The 20,673-nt window shown below is 46.5% G+C and overlaps 1 protein-coding gene across 7 annotated transcripts in view; it reads right to left on the bottom strand.

Annotated features, from left to right (window-relative positions):
* MTR (5-methyltetrahydrofolate-homocysteine methyltransferase) overlaps positions 1-20,673 on the bottom strand; it is a 105,044-nt gene that overhangs the window by 8,543 nt on the left and 75,828 nt on the right. For 6 of the 7 annotated variants that reach the window (XM_004774785.3, XM_045087352.1, XM_045087355.1 and 3 more), the window contains 7 exons: positions 17,725-17,792; positions 17,017-17,137; positions 10,121-10,202; positions 7,094-7,192; positions 5,929-6,004; positions 2,812-2,967; positions 1,367-1,563 (listed from right to left, as the gene is read on the bottom strand). In XM_004774785.3, the coding sequence (XP_004774842.1) occupies positions 1,367-1,563; positions 2,812-2,967; positions 5,929-6,004; positions 7,094-7,192; positions 10,121-10,202; positions 17,017-17,137; positions 17,725-17,792 (799 nt within the window). The remainder of the gene's footprint in view (positions 1-1,366; positions 1,564-2,811; positions 2,968-5,928; positions 6,005-7,093; positions 7,193-10,120; positions 10,203-17,016; positions 17,138-17,724; positions 17,793-20,673) is intronic. The other variant, XM_045087353.1, reaches the window with a different exon arrangement.

The following is a 20,673-nucleotide window of genomic DNA, read 5'->3' as shown; positions in this document are numbered from 1 at the left end:
AGGGAGGAGCGGCTTTCCAGCTGCACTCTGTCCATCAACCATTCTTCGCTAACAGAAGCCCAAGGGAGACAGAGCTTCCCGGCACCAAAAGGAGAGACAGGTCACAAAGCACCACAGCACTGAAGAGACAGTCACTACAGTCACAGAGACAGAAGCCTCTCAAGGCAGTAAGAAGCTGCAGCCAGAATCTTCCAGAATGCTGGGAGAAAGGTCAGTGACTTATCCGAATGTATAACATATGCACATGGAGAAGTCATTCCATTAACTGCCGTCACACGGCCTGCCACAGCTTGCCTGGTCATGACTGGTGCTGGACGTAAAAAACCTGGCCAGGGCAGAGGTTTGTGACCTGAGTTACACCTGCAGGAGCAAAGTCACCAGCTGACTAGTGAGGAGGGGCGGGAACAGAACACTAGAGCCAGCGGCCTGTGTTCTGTGGTGTTGGAGCCTGGGCATAGGCAGGAGGGATGGAGCTGCCCTCCCCGACCTTATTATGGTAGCAACATCCCAAACTACAGAATCCCGTCAGATGCTGTTATAGTGAAGCCACCCGTCACTATGAATTACATGGTGCTTATGATTAAAAGCAATACTATCACTTCTGAATGACCGAAAACAGCAGTGGAACTCTGCAGGATGATTTACTGCAACCCTTTGTTAATGGCTCTGGTGAGTTCCAGCTCCAACTCTGGAGGACAACTATTTCTCCTGGCGGCCACAGGGACACGCGCACAGTATTTGCACTCTCCCGGGTGGGGAGACAGCAGAGCCAGCCGCGTTCAGAAATGCTGGTTCGCACTGAGGGAGGCCAGTGCGATGAAGGAACAGCTGCTGGGTGCAACGAGCCATGCTCCCCTCTTTGAGGCCGTGGACGTAGCACCATCTCCGCGAGCCTTCCTCCCCCACCCCTGTGGAATGGAGACGTAAAGTGTCTATGGCAAGGCGGCATGGAAGTGAAGGATGACAGTCTGGCCAGCACCCAGCTAAGCACCTGGCCCCTCACAGACATTCAGCAAACGTGTGTCCCCGCCTGTCTTCCCCTTGAGATAGGGAGCCACTGGCCTATTTTAATGATATGCATGCACGCAAACCGATGTTTTTGATTAAGGCAATGTCCATCTGTGTGTGAGCACCAAAGCAGCAACAGCGTGTCCAATCGGCCTGTCCAACACCACCTCGAACACCCCCTCCTCCTGGTGCAAGGGGCTGGCCTCTCAACCTACACCGGCTCCTTCTCACCACCATCCTCACAAATGCCTTTGAGTGGTCCTCCGGGGTGAGGCAGTACAGACCTATCATGCAGACACAGCGCAGGCTTATGTAATTGCTACTGATGGTTTTTTCAGGAGCGCATGGCTCCCCGTACCTGCTGCCTTAGCCCGTGGAAGATGGCTATGGGCTCTGCAGCCTGCGGCGTGGCGTCCTCTGCATACAGGTGGATGTCATCTTCCACGCTCTGCGCCGGCCAGAACCCCACCACGCCCCTGGCTTGGAGCTTCTTCTGATCGATCAGCACTTCCAGCATGTTCTGGGCGTCATCATAGACTTTTTTGGCCTCTTCGCCTATTAGGAGAACATGGTAAGAACTCACTTAAAAATGCCAAGGAGAGCCAGCAGAAAAGCACTTCTTTTTAAAGCCACTCCTCCTCCTCAGACATCTTCTCCCACTCTCCCTATTCCCCCCAAATATTTCACTGCTGCTTGTCCGTGGCTGGGGTTAGTGGTTCAGGCTGACTGCAGCACCCCCAATTGCCTCAGTTCAACAAAGGGCAGAGAGCCCAACCTGGAGCCCCCCAGCAAGTGAAGCCAGCCAGATCCTTCCATCACCGACCTTCCTTGCGCACCCATCACTCCAGAGACTTCGAAGTGGCCTCTGGGGCCGTGGAACAGGTGGAGGAGGGAACTGTGGGCCCAGCCCCTCAGCAGTGCTTCCAGGGCTGCACTTGGGTGCCTGTCCCATGCCAGGCCCCTCTTGGCCCTAACCTCAACCTCCTAGCAGGACACCCCTCCACCTTGCTCTCCTCTGGCTCTCTCCTAATCCTCTGAGCAGCTTGGCATGGTGACCCCATGCCTCTGGGGCTAGATTCTGGGGGTGGGGCTGGGCCGGAGAAATGGGGCCAGTGGTTTACCAGCTCACCCACGTCTCTAGCCTCTCACCCCCTCCCTCCACCTGTGCTCCAGGCACAATGGACTCCTGGCACTTCCCCCAATGGACACATGTGACTGTGCTTTCCCATCCTCTGTCTCCTCTGCCCAGGACACCCTTTTCTCCAGGGACATCTCGCATCCCTAGTCACAGTCCCTCCCACTTCATTTTCAAAAAGCACTTCACATACCACTTCCCCCAGGAAGCCTCCCCTGACCTCCCAGTCTGAGGCCTCGTTGCCTTGTGTTCACAAATGCCCTGGACTCGGCCCCTTGGCAGGAGCGTGGCAGGCCGTGCAGGAACTGCCCATTGCTGGTGGTCATACCAGCTCTAAGCCATGCACTGGAGAGCAAGGGTACTCCCATTACCTTCTATTAATTGCCAGGGCCCGACACAGAGCCTGCTTCGAAACTGGTATCAATAAGCATTTATCAAAGAACAGATCAACAAAATGCCCAATTATCCCATAAGCGTGGACCAAACTAGCAGTTTAAAACCACGGAAGAGCTGAACAGGGAAACAACAGCCTACGTTACACGTTAGATTATAACCATAAACTATATCCGACAGAATCCAAACCCTCTGCTTGCCTCCCCTTCTCATCCTCAAAGTCCCAACACTACATCTGAACAGCAGAGCAGAAAGGGAGGGCTTCCTGAACTAACCTACAGTTTTGTCCTTAAATATCTTGGGGAAGCTTCGATTCGGGTACTTGCCCCGGAGCTGCCAGACATCAAAGAAGGGTTTCCAGTCAATGTAGGCCACCAGCTTCCGCAGGTCATAGTCTTCGAAGACCCGCGTCCCAAGAAACGTGGGCTTCACTGTAAAGAGAGGTCCTGATATCAAGGACGATGCTGGAACCTGCTGAGCGCCCAGCACACATGGCCGCCGCCTGCACGCACACCTCCCCAGCTGGCTCTTCCCTGCTCTGGGACTTCCCCATCCCCCTCCCTCCTGTCACCTGCCACCTATAGGACTTGTTTTACACACAGCGGAACTTTCAGAGATCACGGAGAAGGAGTAACTGCACAGTGAATCTTAAATCAGACCACTCTTCCCGGGGAGCTGTCTACACTGCCCTTGGAAATTCTTCCCTCAGTCCCTCAGTCCAAGAGAAGAAACCTGAGTTTCTACTTCGCTTGCACAAATGAAGACAATACTACAATGAATGCCACTGTAGAAAGTCACACGCAGTAACCCACTTAGAAAAATGTTAGAAATGTGAATCAATCCTCTCTACTGCCCACTGCTACATACGTATGCAGGCAAAATATAAGGAAACGCATGGAAACAAGGCATCAAATTCAGGATCCTGCAGGGGAGGGAGGAGCACAAGGGTGACTCCCACTACGTATGTGCTGCTTTGTTTTTGTTTTTTTTTTCTTCTTTTCAATGGGTACCAGGTTATTATTTTTCTAAGACTTTATTTATTTGACAGAGAGAGAGATCACAAGCAGGCAGAGAGGTTGATGGGGGGGGGGGGGGGGAGCAGGCTCCCTGCTGAGCAGAGAGCCCGATGTGGGGCTCGATTCCAGGACCCTGAGATTATGACCCAAGCTGAAGGCAGAGGCTCAACCCACTGAGCCACCAAGGTGCCCCTATTTTTTTTTCTTGAAGATTTTGTCTGAGAGAGAAAGCACAAGCAGGGGGAGTGGCCCGCAGAGGGAGAAACAGACTCCCCGCTGAGCAGAAAGCCCTATGTGGGACTTGATCCCAGAACCCTGGGATCATGACCTGAGCCAAAGGCAGATGCTTAACCGACTAAGTCACCCAGGCGCCCCTACACCAGGTTATTTCTTAGGTGGCTAGTGGGTATACATGAATCTTCAACATATTGTTCTTTACGGCTCCCTGCGAGTCTAAAATAGACTGTAAGTGAATTGATGACAAAGAATTCAGAGACAGACGGCGGCATTCCTGCACCCCACCCCCCAACCCTGCAGGGGCTCGGGCCACAGTCAGATGTCACCACCACACCACCAGCTTCCTGGCCCCTGTGTCCTCAGTTCCCTGCTCTGTCAACAGGGATCGGAGAACTCCCAGTCTCCTACTCATCTCAGGTGCTCCGGGCTAACACCAGAGCCTCAAAAGAGTATTTTTGTGTCATCACATAGTCAGAGGTAGACGTGAGAGGGAGAAAAGTACAGGGAAAGTAGAGCTGCTTCTTACTTCTGCCTGGAAATCTCTATCTTCCCATACATGCTCACGGGAGCTCTTTCTCATTTGTTGCTGGTCATCTTTTTCCCATTCAGAATAATCTCTTCTTCGTAATATTCTACTGTGTTGATGTGTGGGACCATTAAGAAGAAACTACAGGTTTCCTCTGGATGAATGCTCACTCTTGCCTTGTAGTCACTGCAGGATGCTCTTCTGGAATTTTACCACCAAGGACCTTGAGAGAAGAGCCCTTCTTTCTCCCTTTATAAAGTGACTTCCTGCAACTACTAGAAGACTCGGTTGTCCTCAGAAACATTTCTGCGGGCTGTACCTCAGGGCCTCGGCCCTTCTGAAGCCGTAAGTACAGGCCCCCATAGCAGCCCGACCCTGGGACAGATGGACATTCAAAAAGTATCACCACCACTGCCTTCACAGGACTGTCTCCGTTGAATCGTGCTGGATGTTTGGGTCAAAGTGGGACTTTCCCTTGTTATGTTTTTCTAACTTCAAAGTGAAAGGTAAAGGGAAAATAACAGCTGGACTATACAGTGATTTACATTTTTCAAAAGTTGAACTTTTTTTATCCTCACAACCTTCCACAGGGAAACTCCTTTCTACATGTTAGAAACTGTGAACCACAGACGTGAGACGCTCAAGGTCATTCAGTGATTCGGAGCCAGGAGCCAAACTGGGAGTGGAACCCAGACCTCCTGACTCCCGATGCAGCATTCCTCCTACTCAACCACACTAAGCTCAGCAGGACTGAAATCAGATCCAGTCTCACGTACATTTCCAATTTAACGATCTCCACTCTGCTGAGCATATGCGCAACACAGATGTTGTGAACAAGTAGACCAGGTTTGAGGTATTACCTTGGAAATACGGATTCAAGTAATACAACCCCTATTTACCGGTCTCAGTTCTGCATTTGTACCTCATGCCTCTCTGAGCGTGTCAAAACATCTTCCATCTTTTATTCCCTCATAAACACCCCCATAAGGCAAGAGACGTGGCTGGAAATAAGAAAGGGGGAAAAAAACCCCACAAAAGACATAGAAGGAAGCATTCAGAGCGAGAACAGGAGAGGGTGAACAAGAAATAGGAGCTCTTGCTTTGCTGAGATGTTCTAAAAGTCTCCTCAGAGTGAGGGAATCTTCAATCTCAGACACCCCATGTCTACACTTGGGCCTGCCCTGCAACCCAGGCCACTCAGCGACAGCACCACCCAGGCAGGTCTCTAGAACTTACATCAAGCTGTGGAGGGGCCCGCTGAGTCCCACACAGAAGAAAGAGTGTGGGTCAGAAGACAGACCAGAGAGAGAACTCCAGAAACCTTTTGGGCTCTTGACCCGAAACTCAGGGTCTTCACATGCGAGTGGGGACAACAGCACGTTCACCACAGAGTTTTGTCAAGCACCCAGAGCTGCCCAGTCTCAGGACACGGTTTGATCCACCATAAATGGTACCTATTTACTTATTTTTTCAATCATCATTGTCTTTGTCACTATTATTAGACACAATTAAGAGTCTCTAGCTGCCCATTGGATTCTGTAGCCAAGTAAATAGAAACACCTCTCCAGCTCTCATTATCACACAGCCTTTCTCTAACTGACAGCCAGACAGACCTGGAGGGGGCTCTGACAGCCAGTCAATATGGAAACCGTTTTTTCTAGCTTGACTTAAGGTTAAGTATCTTCTTTCCTATGAAAAAGAGAAAAGTTATTTTAGTCAGAGACTCTTAGCTTTTCAACTGATACTACTAAAGTGCGTCCCAAAAGCTAGTCTGGGACTTCTGTTAAAAAAAAAAAGAAAGAAAGAAACAAAACCCACAACTTCTTTTTATTACTGAAAATTCATATCCTAAAAAGCTCTTCCTTTTACACCCAATATGGCTTCCCATTAGCACCAGAACAAGAGAGTAAAGAGTCAGTAAATATCCGTTAAATATTGATATTAGATCCCTTAACCATGCAGTAACCATACAACAACAGAGTGGTGTCCTGCCTGTCCTTTTATAACACCCGAGGCCAAGGCTAGAACGAACACCTGAGGCCAGGGCTAACCAGCCTGCCATTGGCCAGCCCTCGGACCAGAAGGCAGAGCCAAGAAACAGTCAACTGCAGGCAGACCTAAGGAGAGACAGAAAACCAAGCACAGTATCTTGGGCTAGTCAACACCTCAGAAACACCTGTTTTCACACGGTTTGTTGTCTCCTTCCATTCGCCTAGCCACCCCCAAAGGGCGCCCCACCACAGACAAGGTCCAACAGGCAGATAAACTGGGAAGAAATATCCTAGCCACTTCTAACAAGTGATTATGTCTGCTTTCCAATGATTCCCTGAAGCTTATCTAGAGAGGGACAGTTCTCGTAACACTGCTCTGCACAGTCTGCACTAGGCAGGAGGGAGAGAGGTGACAATGGTCCTATCTGATGTCTTCATTTTCTTTTGCTATTTCAAGAACAGGGATCCAGGAGGGTCGTTTCTATATAATGTTTCAGTTCCTGTTTTCCTGCTGGGTATGTTTTATTCATTCTCATAACTCTGCTATCTGGCCCAGCACCTAACAGCTACTGTGTACCCAATAAATGTTTGATGGAATGAATGAAATTACTTTTAGGATAGCCCCCAAATTACTGGGACCTTAGACACTAGAGAATTCCAATTTGAACTAGGAAACGGGGCATCTCTAAAATGATCCTAAATCTTTGCCCTCCTTAAAACAATAAAGTCACATTAAAAAATGCAGGATCATTTTAATGGCCAAACTAGCAGTGTTTTTGTCACTTACCTTGAGAGACTCGTAATGGTCCTGTCTAATATCTTCATATTCCTCCATGATCTCCTCAAAATATTCATCCTTCAGATTCTCATCTAATAGTTGTGAGCACTGAACACGCAAGATCGACGTTCAAGAACGTCGGAGCAAAAGGAGACAAAGAAAACAGGAGCAACACTGGTCAGTTCTGATGATGCCTCCTCCAGGAAGCCTTTCCTCATTCTTGTCGTTCCCTCTCCCTTTGCCAGCTTTGTTAATTCCTGCCAGGGGGTGCGCAGTTGAAGACTAGCTCAGTGGACCGAGGATGTCCAACGGTCGGTCACACATTCCAGAGAAACAGGTGGCTCTTGGTGGCTCCCGAGAGATCAGCTCGAAGCCCTGGCTATATCCTGCCTAAGACTGTTCATCCACCTGGAGCCTGGACCACATGATTTTGGGGGAGACTTGGCTCATGTTATATCTGTCTGAATCTGGAGTAATTAACAGTCAGGTGCTTAGCATTCCATTCCTATGGGATTGACTCCCAGAAGAAGCTGCAGACACCAGGGCTTGGCTGAGCTTTCCTAGTCAGCAATGTGCTGCCTGTGGAATCCCACGTCACTTGTGGAAGGATTAAGCACTGTCCGTAGGATTCCACAAGAGCGGGGGATGGGGGGGAACACCTAGAAGCTGGTGCCTGGCCTTTCCTGGATGCTACCCTTTGTATCTTTTGCCTCTGCTGATTTTAATCTGTATCCCTTGGCAGCAATACAGTGTGACTGTGAGTAGAACGGTGTTTCTGAGTTCGGGGAGTCCTTCAAGCACATCACTGAAACTGAGGGTCTCCTGGGGACCCACACAACACCCTAGTTAGGTTCGGCTCTTCTGTGTTTCAAAGGTACTTGGTGCATCTCTCCCTCACTGCACTTCCCACAGGCTGTTAGTGTCTGTCTGCATATCCACTTGGAGGCAAGTGGACAAGCTCTTAGAGGGCAGGACTGCACCTTAACTGCCTTCGTGTCCCCAGTTTCTAGCTCTGTGCCTGGCATAGATGAGGTATCTCCTCATTAAAGGTCTGCTGAAGGAATGAGATTCATGTCCATGGTCAACCATGAGCTTCTGCTAGGAAAAGAAAGGAAACCCATCATCTGAGAAATGGGAGGCAACTCAGTCAGTTATAAAATTAGGATGAGCTAAATCCTATGACTGGGATTATCAAGGTGATGAGAGAATAGCCCCCAGCAAAGCTCAAAATACCATTGTCAAGAAAGAAGAAAAAGCTACTGGCGACCATCAGCTCAAAACCCTGCACGGCCTCATCATCTCTCAGCCTCTAGCTGGATTCTCCAACTCAAGGGCCTGGAAGGTCAGTAACATTATGTGAAACTGACCAAATTAGACTGGACGATGGCTGAGGAGCCCATTGGCTTGAAATGTCTACAATTCTACGTGAATCTTCCAAGTATCTCTCATAGCAATCCAATCCCCGAAGAGTTAGTGTAAAGCCAAAACACTTCAAGGAACCTAATCAGAGAGAAGCACTGCGACAAGCCTAACAAAAGGCTCCTGCACGGTATTCACTATTCACCCCACAAAGTACTTCCCGGGCTTCCATCCACCTTTGCTAAATGGAGTCTTCACTTAGGAAAGCCAGCAGGGCTTAATGAAGACAGGAAGGGGATGCCTACTCTTGAGCTCCCCAAAGTACACGGAACTGGTGTTTTTAAATATTATTTAAAATACTGCATTCCACTAGATTTTAGACTCTGAGAAAGCAAATCCTGATTTTCTAAACACTTGAAGGACTTTTAACAGGACTCTGACATGGCTCCCACTGGGTAGACAGAGTACACCAGTCTGCAGGCACCGTCCACACCCCCGGGGGCCCCAGCACCCAGAGCCATTGGGACAAGACCCTCCCTGCCCAGTCTGACTTGCTTGGTGGAAACAAGCTCATGCCCATTATATGGGCTGATCTTTGTGAACTTTCCACCACAAAATCAGAGCTTGTCGTGGGTTTCCAGGCTAACCATTCAGACATGTTTTATGCTTTTATTCTTTATTTTTCGTAACAATAACAACACAATGAGAGGGGAAAAGTTGAAGATATAGTTTATAATTTAGAAATAACTAAGAATTGGCACCTTGGCTTTTATTTAGAAAGAAAGAAAGCAAGGGCATCCTGAAGTCTTAAAGCTCTACATAGTTGCCATATTTCACAATCCTCCAAGTGTTCGATTCCAGACCACAGGCCTGGGCCATGCCCACTGCGGCTGGATCAAAAGACTGAGTCTGAATAATTTCAGAAGGTGGCCATCTCTCTGTATTTGAGAAGAGCTTCCCACTGTTAGCCATCCAGCTGGCCTGACCAAAGGGAGTACCGGTGCCCACACCTCATCTGGCTTCTGGTTCGGCCCTTGCTGCATTAGCAGTCTTTATAGCTGGACATAGGACTTTTTTTTTTTTTTTTTTTTTTTTAATGCACATTGTTTTTAGCTCTGGCTTAAAGTTAAGACGGTATATATTCATGTTTGTAAGAGCATGTAAATGGCTGAAATCCCTCTCCCTCCAGGCTGGTGTCAAGGCCACAAGAGTCTTGGTTCCACATTACCCAGACCAGCATTCTGTAGTCAGCTCAGGACTCCTCGCCTGGCTGCCCCCTTCTAGCAATACAGACCCCCACAATGACACTATGACAAGCCGTAGGCTTTCTTCCACATTTTTTTTAGTAGAATTGCACAAAAATAAAAGAAGATCTTGGGGGGCACCTGGGTGGCTCAGTGGGTTAAGCCTCTGCCTTCAGCTCAGGTCATGATCCCAGGTTCCTGGGATTGAGCCCCACATCGGGCTCTCTACCCAGCAGGGAGCCTGCTTCCTCCTCTCTCTTTGCCTCTCTGCCTACTTGAGATCTCTGTCAAATAAATAAATAAAATCTTTAAAAAAGAAGAAGAAGAAGAAGAAGAAGAAGAAGATCATCATCATCTTGGGAAATGCCCTGAACTCTGTATCTTCTCCTCTCCTTATGAAATATCTGAAGTGGACGCAAGGCCCTACACTTACCACCACTACGCTCTTGGACGCATCCAGGACATGGATTACAGGCGCACTGTATCTTGGAGCTATTTTAACTGCCGTGTGGGTTCTAGAAAGAGGGATTGGGAAAAAAAACACATCCATTAGGGCTGAAAGTTCCTCCACGACACTTGTTTGGAACCATTAGAGATAACGCTTTCCCAGGAAAGGCTATAAGGTACTTCAAATATTGAACTTCCCATTTCCCTTGCAAGACAAGAGGACTTCCTTCCCCACCCCGCCAAGATGGGGAGACCGAGGGAAAAGACATTACTTTGTCAGCTTGTAATACAAAAACAGTCTGTCACAAAATGTGGAAGACTGTCTTCAGCTCTCTGTGAACATGGCCGTGACTGTGACCTCGTACTCATTAGCAGCCTGTCTGAACCAAGTTGCTAACCAGCTCCGGCAATTGCACTTGGCTGCCATAAAGCTCAGGCTGCATTTCCCCCTTCAAATGGGCTGGGACAGCCTCCGGGCCCCCGGAGAAACAGACACCAGGCAGGGCATGCGTGCGCTAGGGGCTGCTCCCCATTCCCGAGGGATACCCCAAGCCCACCTTGGACTGCAGGAAGGAACCTCAGACCCTAAATAAATCTAACACGAAGTAACACAGAGAGGCCATAGTGGCAACAACGTTCAGCCCCGAACGCCTACTGCCAGACTGGGAAATGTGGGCAGCCAGGATGAAATACTCTTTAACCCTGAGGTGACTTAACTGACCAAAGTGCGCCGCCAGCTGCCCTCTGATTACTGGATCTCCTAGCACAGGCTCCCTAGCTGCTCCTTCCTTATAGAACACGGCACCCTAGTGTAAGAGGTGAAGATCCACTTGCACACCCTCCCCGACAGTGGTTACACCAGGGCCTTGAAGGTGGGACATGAATGTGCACTTTGCCACGGGTGCATTTAAAGGGCAGCCACTGGGGCTTCCTCAGGACAGCCCGTCCTTCCCAGTCTTTTCCCAGCCCATCCTCTCCCTGAAGGCCCCAGCACTCTTCCCAGGGTCAGATGCTTTCCTAGTCTTCCCCCTCCACTAACACCCACTTTCCTTTGGGAAGATGTCCAGAATATGCTACTAAGTAGAGGGGAGAAACCAAAGTAACAGAAGTCTGTTTTACAATTCTGATTTTTAAATAAACAAGTACTACCACTCTTCACCTGCCCTACCCTGCCAACCTGGTATGTAAGTTTCTGTATATTCAGAACAAAACCCGAGAGATCCACATCAGATGTGAATACTGGTTAGACGAAGGGTGGAGGCAGAATCGAAGGCAGGAAGGGAGAGATTAAATTTTACTTTCCATTCCTCTGAAGTGATTGACATGTTCTAATAACAAGCACAGATTACTGAGGTAATTTTTAAAAACCAAGGGAACACTAAAGGCACAATATATGTGTCAGTGTGTTTTTAACAGGCTCCTCAGGGATGACTAAAAGTTCATTCCCCAAGACAGACAAGACCCTGACATTTCACCTGTCCCTGCTCTACAGGTGCCTCCACACACTGACAGAAAGCAGAAGCCTACAGCCCAGAGTCACAGAACCGAGAGATACAAGAGATACACAGGCCTAAGTACTTGGCGCCAGACACTCTCCGGGCCTGGGGGGGGGTGGGGGTGGGGTGAGGAGCAGCAGGGTGGGGGAGTCAGACCATGGCCCCGAAGCAGCCAACCAACTCCACTGCCTTCCAAGGATGTGCTGTTTGGTGCCCACTGTGGGCACAAAGATTTGACAGTATCTTCGGTATTCTACAAGGCGGAAGATTTTCAAACAGTGGGAATAGTTTTAAAGAAGAAACTGCTTCTGGCTTCTCAGCAGAACAAAAGTGAGACCATGCTTTCGTTCTCTTCCTCGGGTGGTCAGCTCTTCCAACACACAAATATCCCTCAATGTACATTCTGCCTGAAGTCTCTCCGGGGAACATTAAGCCTGACATGACTTGGCTGACGTTTCTCTTAAAGGAAACAAGTGCAGTTTTAAATCTTAAGTCAACACAATCAATATTTATTAAGCATCTAAAGATTCCCAGTGCAATTCTGGTCATTCTCTCATTGATGATCTTCTGGACAAGGGCACCAAGAAGAAATGGATGAATTCCACTATTTAAAAACAAAAACAACAAATAAAAGCAAAGTGCTGCTTTCGAGCGCGCAAACGTGCGCGCATGCAAACACATGCAAACACACACACACACACACACACACTGACAAAGCTAAATGAGCGCAGCCACAAATCTGAGCTGGGTCGGCCATCAAGGACACTTCTGGTTTCCTTATAAAACAATGACATTGACTCTACTTTCTTCTAAGCTTCCATTATGCAACCATCTCCAGTGGGAAGCAGACTTCTCTCTGAAGCCTGAAACGATAAAAAACACTGGACTCTCTCCTTCCCTCTGACAGACCAACAGCACAGGGCTGGGCCCTGAGGCTGAATCTCAGCTCTTTGTCTGCTGTTTCCCTCACCAGTGCCGGCCCCCCCACGGTTGCCCAACGGGCAGGACAGTGTTAACTTTAGAAGGTCTTTTTAAAAACTCTGAAAAAGAACAAGTAATCCAAGCATTTTTTTCATGCCTTATCCTTCCAGAATTAAAATGGTTTATATAAATGCAGCATGACCAAAAAAACCCCTCAGAATTTGATGAGAAAAATGAGAGTCTGGGGAAACAAAGACGGGAGGCAGTCAGCAGTGGGGTCAGACGCAGAAGTCGGGTCTGTGAAATCCTCCCCACCCCCCCCAACCCCGGCCCAAGTTCCAAGGTTCCCGGGAGCCAATGCAATGAGGAAAACAACGCCAGTTACGTGGTTCAGCATCTTGCCTCCTAACGATTCATTAAAAAACAGAAACAAAAACTTGGGAAATGACCTCTCTCTTCAAGGAATGGGATTTCCTTTTGAATTCTCTACTATTCACAAAAAATAACTGAAAAAGACACTCTGTTGTTACTGGCTTTGAACCATTTAAAAATTGAGTGCTAACTGCCAGACTTGTGCCTGTGAGAAGCTGTATAGATAACAGGACCAGATTTCCATGCAAGTCCTTTCTCACTTGTGATACAAAACAATATGCGTTACAGACAGGAGAACATTCAGTTCTCTATCCTCTCAGAGCTACAGGTTAAAAACAGAACTCCAGGCATGCTTCCACGCGCACACGACCCCACGGCTGTAGAGCCCTTTCAACTCGTCCCAGGATCCATCAGTCAGCCGTCAGGCTCATCGCAAGTGTCCTGGGAGTACCGTTCTAATTCCATCACGCCACCACAGGCCACTGAGATCTGGAAAAGCCATGGACATGTTACAGCCCCTCATCTTCCTTCATGACAACCTGGGAGTCTTGAGCCGTCCTCTGCTCAAATAACAGTTCACAAAGGCAAAAAAATGGAACACGCTGTTTTCTCCACAGCTCTGTGGGAGGTTAGAGCAAGAGCTCTCAGAGGGCTTCTGAGACACCCCAACTATTCCTTGCCTTCCAGCAAAACGGACTCTCCCAGAAGTAGAGGGCATTCTTAGAGAGATGCAAAAAGCACTAATCGTAAAGGAAGAGACAGATAAATCAGACTTCCTGAAAATTAAAAACTGTGATCCAAAAATACAACTAAAACAGAAGGCAAGCCATAATGGAAGAATCTATTTGCCATCTAATAAAGAGCCTCAATGTCATTAGTCAGCAGAGAAACACAAATGAAAACCATTCCAAGATACTATTATATCCATACGAAAATAGATAAAATTGAAAAAGGTGTGGAGTAACTGGAACTCCCTTAATTGCTGGCGGGAGTGTAAATTAATACAATTGCTTTGGAAAACCACCCAGCAATGCTGAATGCTGATGATCGTATACACAGGACCCAGCAAGTTTGCTTTCAGGGCAGAAATACAAGCACAGCAGCATTCTGCCAAACAGCCCCAAACTGGGAAAAAGCCAGTGTCCACTAACAGCAGCCTGGATAATAAGCCACAGTGTATTATACAACAGATAGTACACATACCACAGTGGAAAAACCACCACGATAACAACCAGTTTGGGCCTCCCAGGCATAGCGGTGCACAAGACAAGCTGGACACAAAAGAACACACACAGCAGGACTCCATGTCTATGAAGCTGAAACGAAGGCAACAACAAGCTGCAGTGATGGGAGACGGCAGAGTGGCCATCTTGTCATGGATGACTCCGTGGAGGACCCAGCCCAGCGCCCCGAGCACCATAACCGTCATGTCTTTATATAGATGTACTTACGTCGGAGGTACAGTTTTGTAAAAATTAATCGAGTTGTAGATTTCTGACTTGTGTACTTTTCTTTTTGACTTAGGTTTCAGGAAAAGAGTTTCCTTAAAGAAGAGGGCTTGAGGAAGATGAAATAAGGCCTCGCCCACCGTCGCTGCTTTAGAATGGAGTCAGCATGGGGGAGTTTCGAGCTGAGGTTCTTAGAGATGGCACAGGAATCTATCCTGCCAGGGCTGTTCTAGCATCACGTTGGAGAAGGGAACACATATCTGGTGACTGGCTTATTTTCCAATTATTTTCCCAGAAACTGCAAGAGGCATGAAGAGAACAGCACGAGAAAAGGCGGAGCTCATACATTAACAGAGCACTGGCGAGCTGAAGGAACTTCCCGAGGTCATGGGACCCAGATTTCCACCTTCAGGGAGGATCATGTCGCCATTCCCAGACGAAGAGGACCGAAGTTTTGCAGGAGCATGGAGAGACAGTAGGTGACTTCTGACCCACTTAATTCTAACTTGATATGCCAGTTTCTCATTATTGGGAGGCATTTGTGGCTAATTTTACGTATGGTATATCTTAGAGGAGCTCGTTATGTTGCTTCCCAATGTTTTTTAAAATCCTCTTTAATCTCTTACTTGGTAAGAAATATGACAGAACGGACCATTTGTAATATTCCAACTTGCGTAAGAGCTATGCATGGTTTCCTGAAGTCGAATTCCTCAGTATGGTGTCCTGCCTTCTAAAACAGTTTATTTGGAAACCAGTGTCACAGGTATTCGGTTTCACAATCATGATCTTAAAACGTACTTCATCCTCACAACAGTCTGTAAATTCTCTGGTCACTCTCTGCTAGGCTGATGAATATTCACATTAAAATCATCAACTATCAAACACCCAAGACCCTGCTCACTGAAACCCCAGTTCTCAATGGGTAGTCAAACCCCTGAAGAATAATCTGCCCCATATTCTAGTGGGTAAGTCCTGGGCGGAAAAACAAACCCAGTTTTGTAAGGTGAGCAACAATGGACATATTATAGAGTCCTTCAAGGATGAAAAGCAGTTAGTGAATAAATGACCCACAACACTGTTACTACTTGTGAAAATGATCCACTCAGGTTATACATGGGATGATGGTTCATTTTATGCGTCAATTTGGCCACACCATGGGAGCTAGGTCAATATCATTCTAGATGTTTCTGTGAAGGTTATTCCTTAGATGTGATGAGGAGCATTTGAATCAGTAGACTCTGGGTGAAGCAGACTACTCCTCCTTGGCTGGGCCTTATCCAATCAGTTGAAGATTAAGATAAAAGAAGAGGTGCGCCAATGAGGAAGGAATCCTGCCTCCAGATGGCCTTTGGAAGGAAGACTGCAACATCAACTCCTGCCTGGTCTCCAGCCTGTGGACTTTCCCTACAGATTTCAGTCTTACCAGACCCCAAAATGACATGGCCAACTCCTTAAAATAAACCTCTCTGTATATATAATATACAGTATACATTAATAATACAATACAGAGTAAACATATACAATGTACATAAAGTAAATGTATATATATCCACCCCACTGATTCTGTTTCTCTGGAAAACCCAATTAAGATGAATGGCTTATAGTGTGAAAGGAACTTTGGAATATCTTCGACTGGACTCCATTGCATTTTTGCATCAGAAAAACAATAAGCAGGCGCCTGGGTGGCTCAGTGGGTTAAGCTGCTGCCTTCGGCTCAGGTCAGGATCTCAGGGTCCTGGGATCGAGTCCCGCATGGGGCTCTCTGCTTGGCAGGGAGCCTGCTTCCCTCTCTCTCTCTCTGCCTGCCTCTCTACTTGTGATCTCTGTCTGTCAAATAAACAAAAAAAAAAAAAAAAAAGAAAAGAAAAACAATAAGCTGCATTCTAGCAGGTGACCAAGCTCAATGTCCCACCTGGGCATTATTCCCTGCCAAAGTAAATGACATAGAGCATAAGGAACATGTCAGAAGAAGCCCAACGGTACCCATAATTAACATATTTCTCACCAAATATCACGACCCCAGGAAAAATGTGACAAACTGATTAACAGTCACGCGACCAACTTAAAACTCTCTCTTGCTTAACGGAAAGTTTCTCCAAATGTTCCCCCTTTCAAAAACAACTTCCCAAGGTGATCTTCTGGTTCACTCTTGATAGCTTGGCCTCCTGCCTCAACTATTATAAAGCTGGAGTTTTTTCAAGGGAACCTGTAATTATTCAATCAGACACCTGCCTCCAGACAGAGAGTAGGCTGCAGTTCAAGCAATGTCTTTGTGCCAAAAGACACACTTTTCTCCAGTTGGTTTGATTTCAAGAGGAGTATTTATCAGAAATCTCAGGAACAGAATGGGAGATGAGAGGATTAAGGAAAGGACAATGACAAGCCAAAGAAATAAAAAAAAAAGGCAAGGGTTGGGGAGATCACAAAGGCGTTTCCTAGACCATGCTCCAAAAGTACAGTCACTCTTGTCCAGGGGGAGACTAAACGCTCATGGGCTTATACAGAAGGAGCCAATGTGCTAAGCATAATATAAAAAACAAAACAACAACAAAACACAGGGTTTATCACTGTTTTTATCACTGTTTTTAAACACTGGCATTTAAATGAATTTAAAGGAAAGCAAAAAGTTCATTAGCATGACTTACCTTGATGTGGTTGCTCCTCCAATCAACAGTGGAATCTTTATAGCCAACCTCTCCATTTCCTTGGCAACAAAAATCATTTCATCCAGGGAAGGAGTAATGAGTCCTGATAGGCCAATTATATCTATTATTTCAAAAAAGAAAAAAGGACAGCAAGAAGGAGAATGAGAAAAAAATGTAGAAAAGTATGCAAGATTCACTTTAAAGCCTTTGTAATAAAGACCATAAGACCTCATCTGAATTCCCAATTTCTAATTGTATGACCTCTTTTCTGGGGAGTTTCGATTTATTTGTTTGGCTTTCGGTAGGAAATACGATTTGTAGTTTCAAGTTGTAATAATGGGCTTGCCACGGTTTGCAGAAGTCACACAAATAAAATATATTGTTTATGATTTCCCAGACTTGAACATGTCACAGTGTCTGAAGAAACACAGAAATGACGATACCCAGAGAAAAATCTAATGTGACCCTGTAATAAGAATCCTGTTCCCTTTTCCCATCTTCAGAGCTAGGAGGAGTTTCATGGGTACCTATTCACCAATTCAAACCCCACTACAAACGACAGTGGAAGCCCCCCACCCAGGAGCTGGCCCCTGACAGTCCGAATGCTCCAGCGGTCCCACGTGGACTGGGGCATCCTCATACGCTGACAGACACACCCCGGGGTTGAGGACATCCAGTGGAAAGCCCAGAAGCACAGGTGGACAGTACCTGCTTTGTGATCAAGAGCAGCTTTCAGGATCTTGTCACAGGGAGTCATGACTCCTAAATCAATAACTCTGAGAGACAGAAAAGAGACGTGAAGAAATTAATGAGAACCCATCAGAGACAGAGCAGAAAGGAACGTTTACTTAGCTGCCAAACACTCATCTAATGGCAACCGGAATCCCCAGGACATGCTCACGAAGCAGTGACAACCATCACAACCATAATGACCACATATGAAGTCCTTACCACATGCCAGGTGCTATGCTAAGACTTTTAAAGCAGCTTTATTGATACAGAATTCACATGGCAAAAAATTCACTCATTCTAAGTATACAATTCAGTCATTTTTGGCATATGACATTTTTTTTTTAAGCTCTGGTAAAACATATAAAACTTCATCTGCCCGTTAACTGGTAAGTTAAGACTGTTCCCCTGTCATCAAGACCGAGAAAGCCCCCACCATGCCAGTCATTTTTAAAATTTAAGTTTATCATGAGTATGCACTTCATAGCATGCACTTTCACTTCTTTCACAATGTCATTAAAATAGGCAAAACAACTTTTTTTAAGGTTTTATTTATTTATTTGACAGAGATAGATCACAAGTAGGCAGAGAGGCAGGCAGAGAGGCAGACAGAGAGAGGGAGAAGCAGGCTCCCTGCTGAAGAGAGAGCCCGATGTGGGGCTCGATCCCAGGACCCCAAGATCGTGACCTAAGCAAAGGCAGATGCTTTAACCCACTAAGCCACCCAGGTGCACCAAATAATTTTTAATAAAAAAAAATTAATGCTTAACAATTACTATTTGACATGGTATCATCTGGTAACAGTAGCTGCTGGGCAGGAAGGAGCTTTGCTTCTTGCTATATACGTCTTATACTGACTTGTTTGCTCCCGTATCACTTAAAATTTTTTTTTTTTGACAAATAAATCAGCACATGCAGACTCCTCAGTAAAAACCAAGACAATTTTAGATCAAACGGTAACTACCTTCAGTATGTGACTAGTGACCTGTTAGAGGAAATGCTGCAGGTTTTAATGCTGTGGCACCAGAGGTTATAAGAAGAATCAGAACACACCATTTTCTTTTTTTTTGCACACTGAAAAACTCTGGTAATTGGATCTTTTGTGAAGCTATGACTAAATATAGACTGTTGCATATAAAACTAAGCAAAACAGTATATTACATTTTTAAATTTAAATTCAATTAGTGTATTGCCTTTAAATCAAGACGAAAAGGCATACCTTTCAAAGCCCACTGTATTCAACATTGTATATATACTTTTAAAAATTCCATTAAAAATCATCAGTATGATAGTAAGAATCAACTTGCTCTCATTTTCTTGTTTTAAGCAATGTCTCTTTCAGGAACATCTCATGCATGCTTGCTTGGTTTGAGGACAGTGAGGAGAGCTTGTTGCTGGACAGAATGGGGGAAAGAAGGAAACGGTAGGCAGAGAGGTCAGAGGGGGAGGAGTCAGCATCTTAATGGCCACTACTAGTTCAATTTTCAGAATATTAAGTTTAAGATTTCTTTCTTTCTTTCATTCTAAGAGAGAGAGAGTAATTGGGGATGGGGAACGGGAAAGGGAGAGAGAGAATGTTAACCAAGCTCTGCGCCCAGTGTGGAGCCCAACATGGGGCTTGATCTCATGACGCTGAGATCATGACCTGAGCTGAAGTCAGGAGTCAGCCACTTAGCCAACTGAGACACCCATGGGCCCCCTATTCTTAAGCTATCCAAATGGAGCTTGAAGCACCCCAGGACGGTGATACTTGAGCTGAATTTTGAAAGAATAAGTAGGTATCAGCTAGATGAAGGAAGAAAGAAGGCAGGCCAGGAAGAGACTAGCACTAAGGGTCCAGAATGAGGACCCAGCTGGCCCTGAGGAACTCTGGCCATCCCTGCCTTCCGTGGCTGTGGCCCTGCTTCCCATTGTCCCTTGCCATTGTCCCTCACCTTCCCTGCCACGTCCTGATTCCACCACAGCTCCATTTTCTGTTCCCCTGGGCTTTCCCTTGTCTCCCTTCTTCACCTAGAGCCTGATGCCCCATGTCCACAGGCCACGTCTTACATACATCCTTATATTATGCCACATGAGAAATTAAAGAGAATAAAAATAAATGTTATGAGAAAATGCTGGTTTTAAAATCATCTTTCTAGAATGCTTATAACAGCTCTGAACACAAGCATTTAATTTGGGCTTTTATTTTTTATTTTTAAAGATTTTATTTATTTATTTGACAGAGAGAGTTCACAAGTAGGCAGAGAGGCAGGCAGAGAGAGTGAGAGGGAAGCAGGCTCCCCGCAGAGCAGAGAGCCCGATGTGGGACTCGATCCCAGGACCCTGAGATCATGACCTAGCCGAAGGCAGCGGTTTAACTCACTGAGCCACCAAGAAGCCCCTAATTTGGGCTTTTAATTCAGAAAAAAATGTAAGCTGCCCTCGCTGTTTTAGCAAAGGCATCCAATACGATCTAAGAATATATACAATTTAAAAAATACTGTAATAAATAAAGTCCCTTTTCCTCTCTGGAAGAATTAAAAGGGAAAATCAGAGCCATGTATCCACACCCATTCCGGGTGCCTCCTGTCTGCGGTCCCTGGAAATGAACTGAACAAAGAATTTCGTTTCTGACCCTGCAATTCACAGGTGCTACCCCCAGATGGCAGTACCCTACCACTCTGCAGTCCCCATGGACCTTTTCCAATCAGCTTAAGCGGAACTAACAGTCTGTTTCCATTTCTCCTTAAAGGGCACCTGGGTGGCTCAGTGGGTTAAGCCTCTGCCTCCAGCTCAGGTCATGATCTCAGGGTCCTGGGATCGAGCCCCACATCGGGCACTCTCTTCAGCAGGGAGCCTGCTTCTCCCTCTCTTTCTGCCTACTTGTGATCTCTCTGTCATATAAGTAAATAAAATCTTTTAATTAATTAATTAATTCTGGAAAGTCTC

This window comes from Mustela putorius, unplaced genomic scaffold, assembly GCF_011764305.1.
Source record: "Mustela putorius furo isolate JIRA1106 unplaced genomic scaffold, ASM1176430v1.1 tig00001118_pilon_pilon_pilon, whole genome shotgun sequence".
NCBI classification, from domain to species: Eukaryota; Metazoa; Chordata; class Mammalia; order Carnivora; family Mustelidae; genus Mustela; species Mustela putorius.
This window is presented reverse-complemented; position numbering and strand designations above follow the sequence as displayed.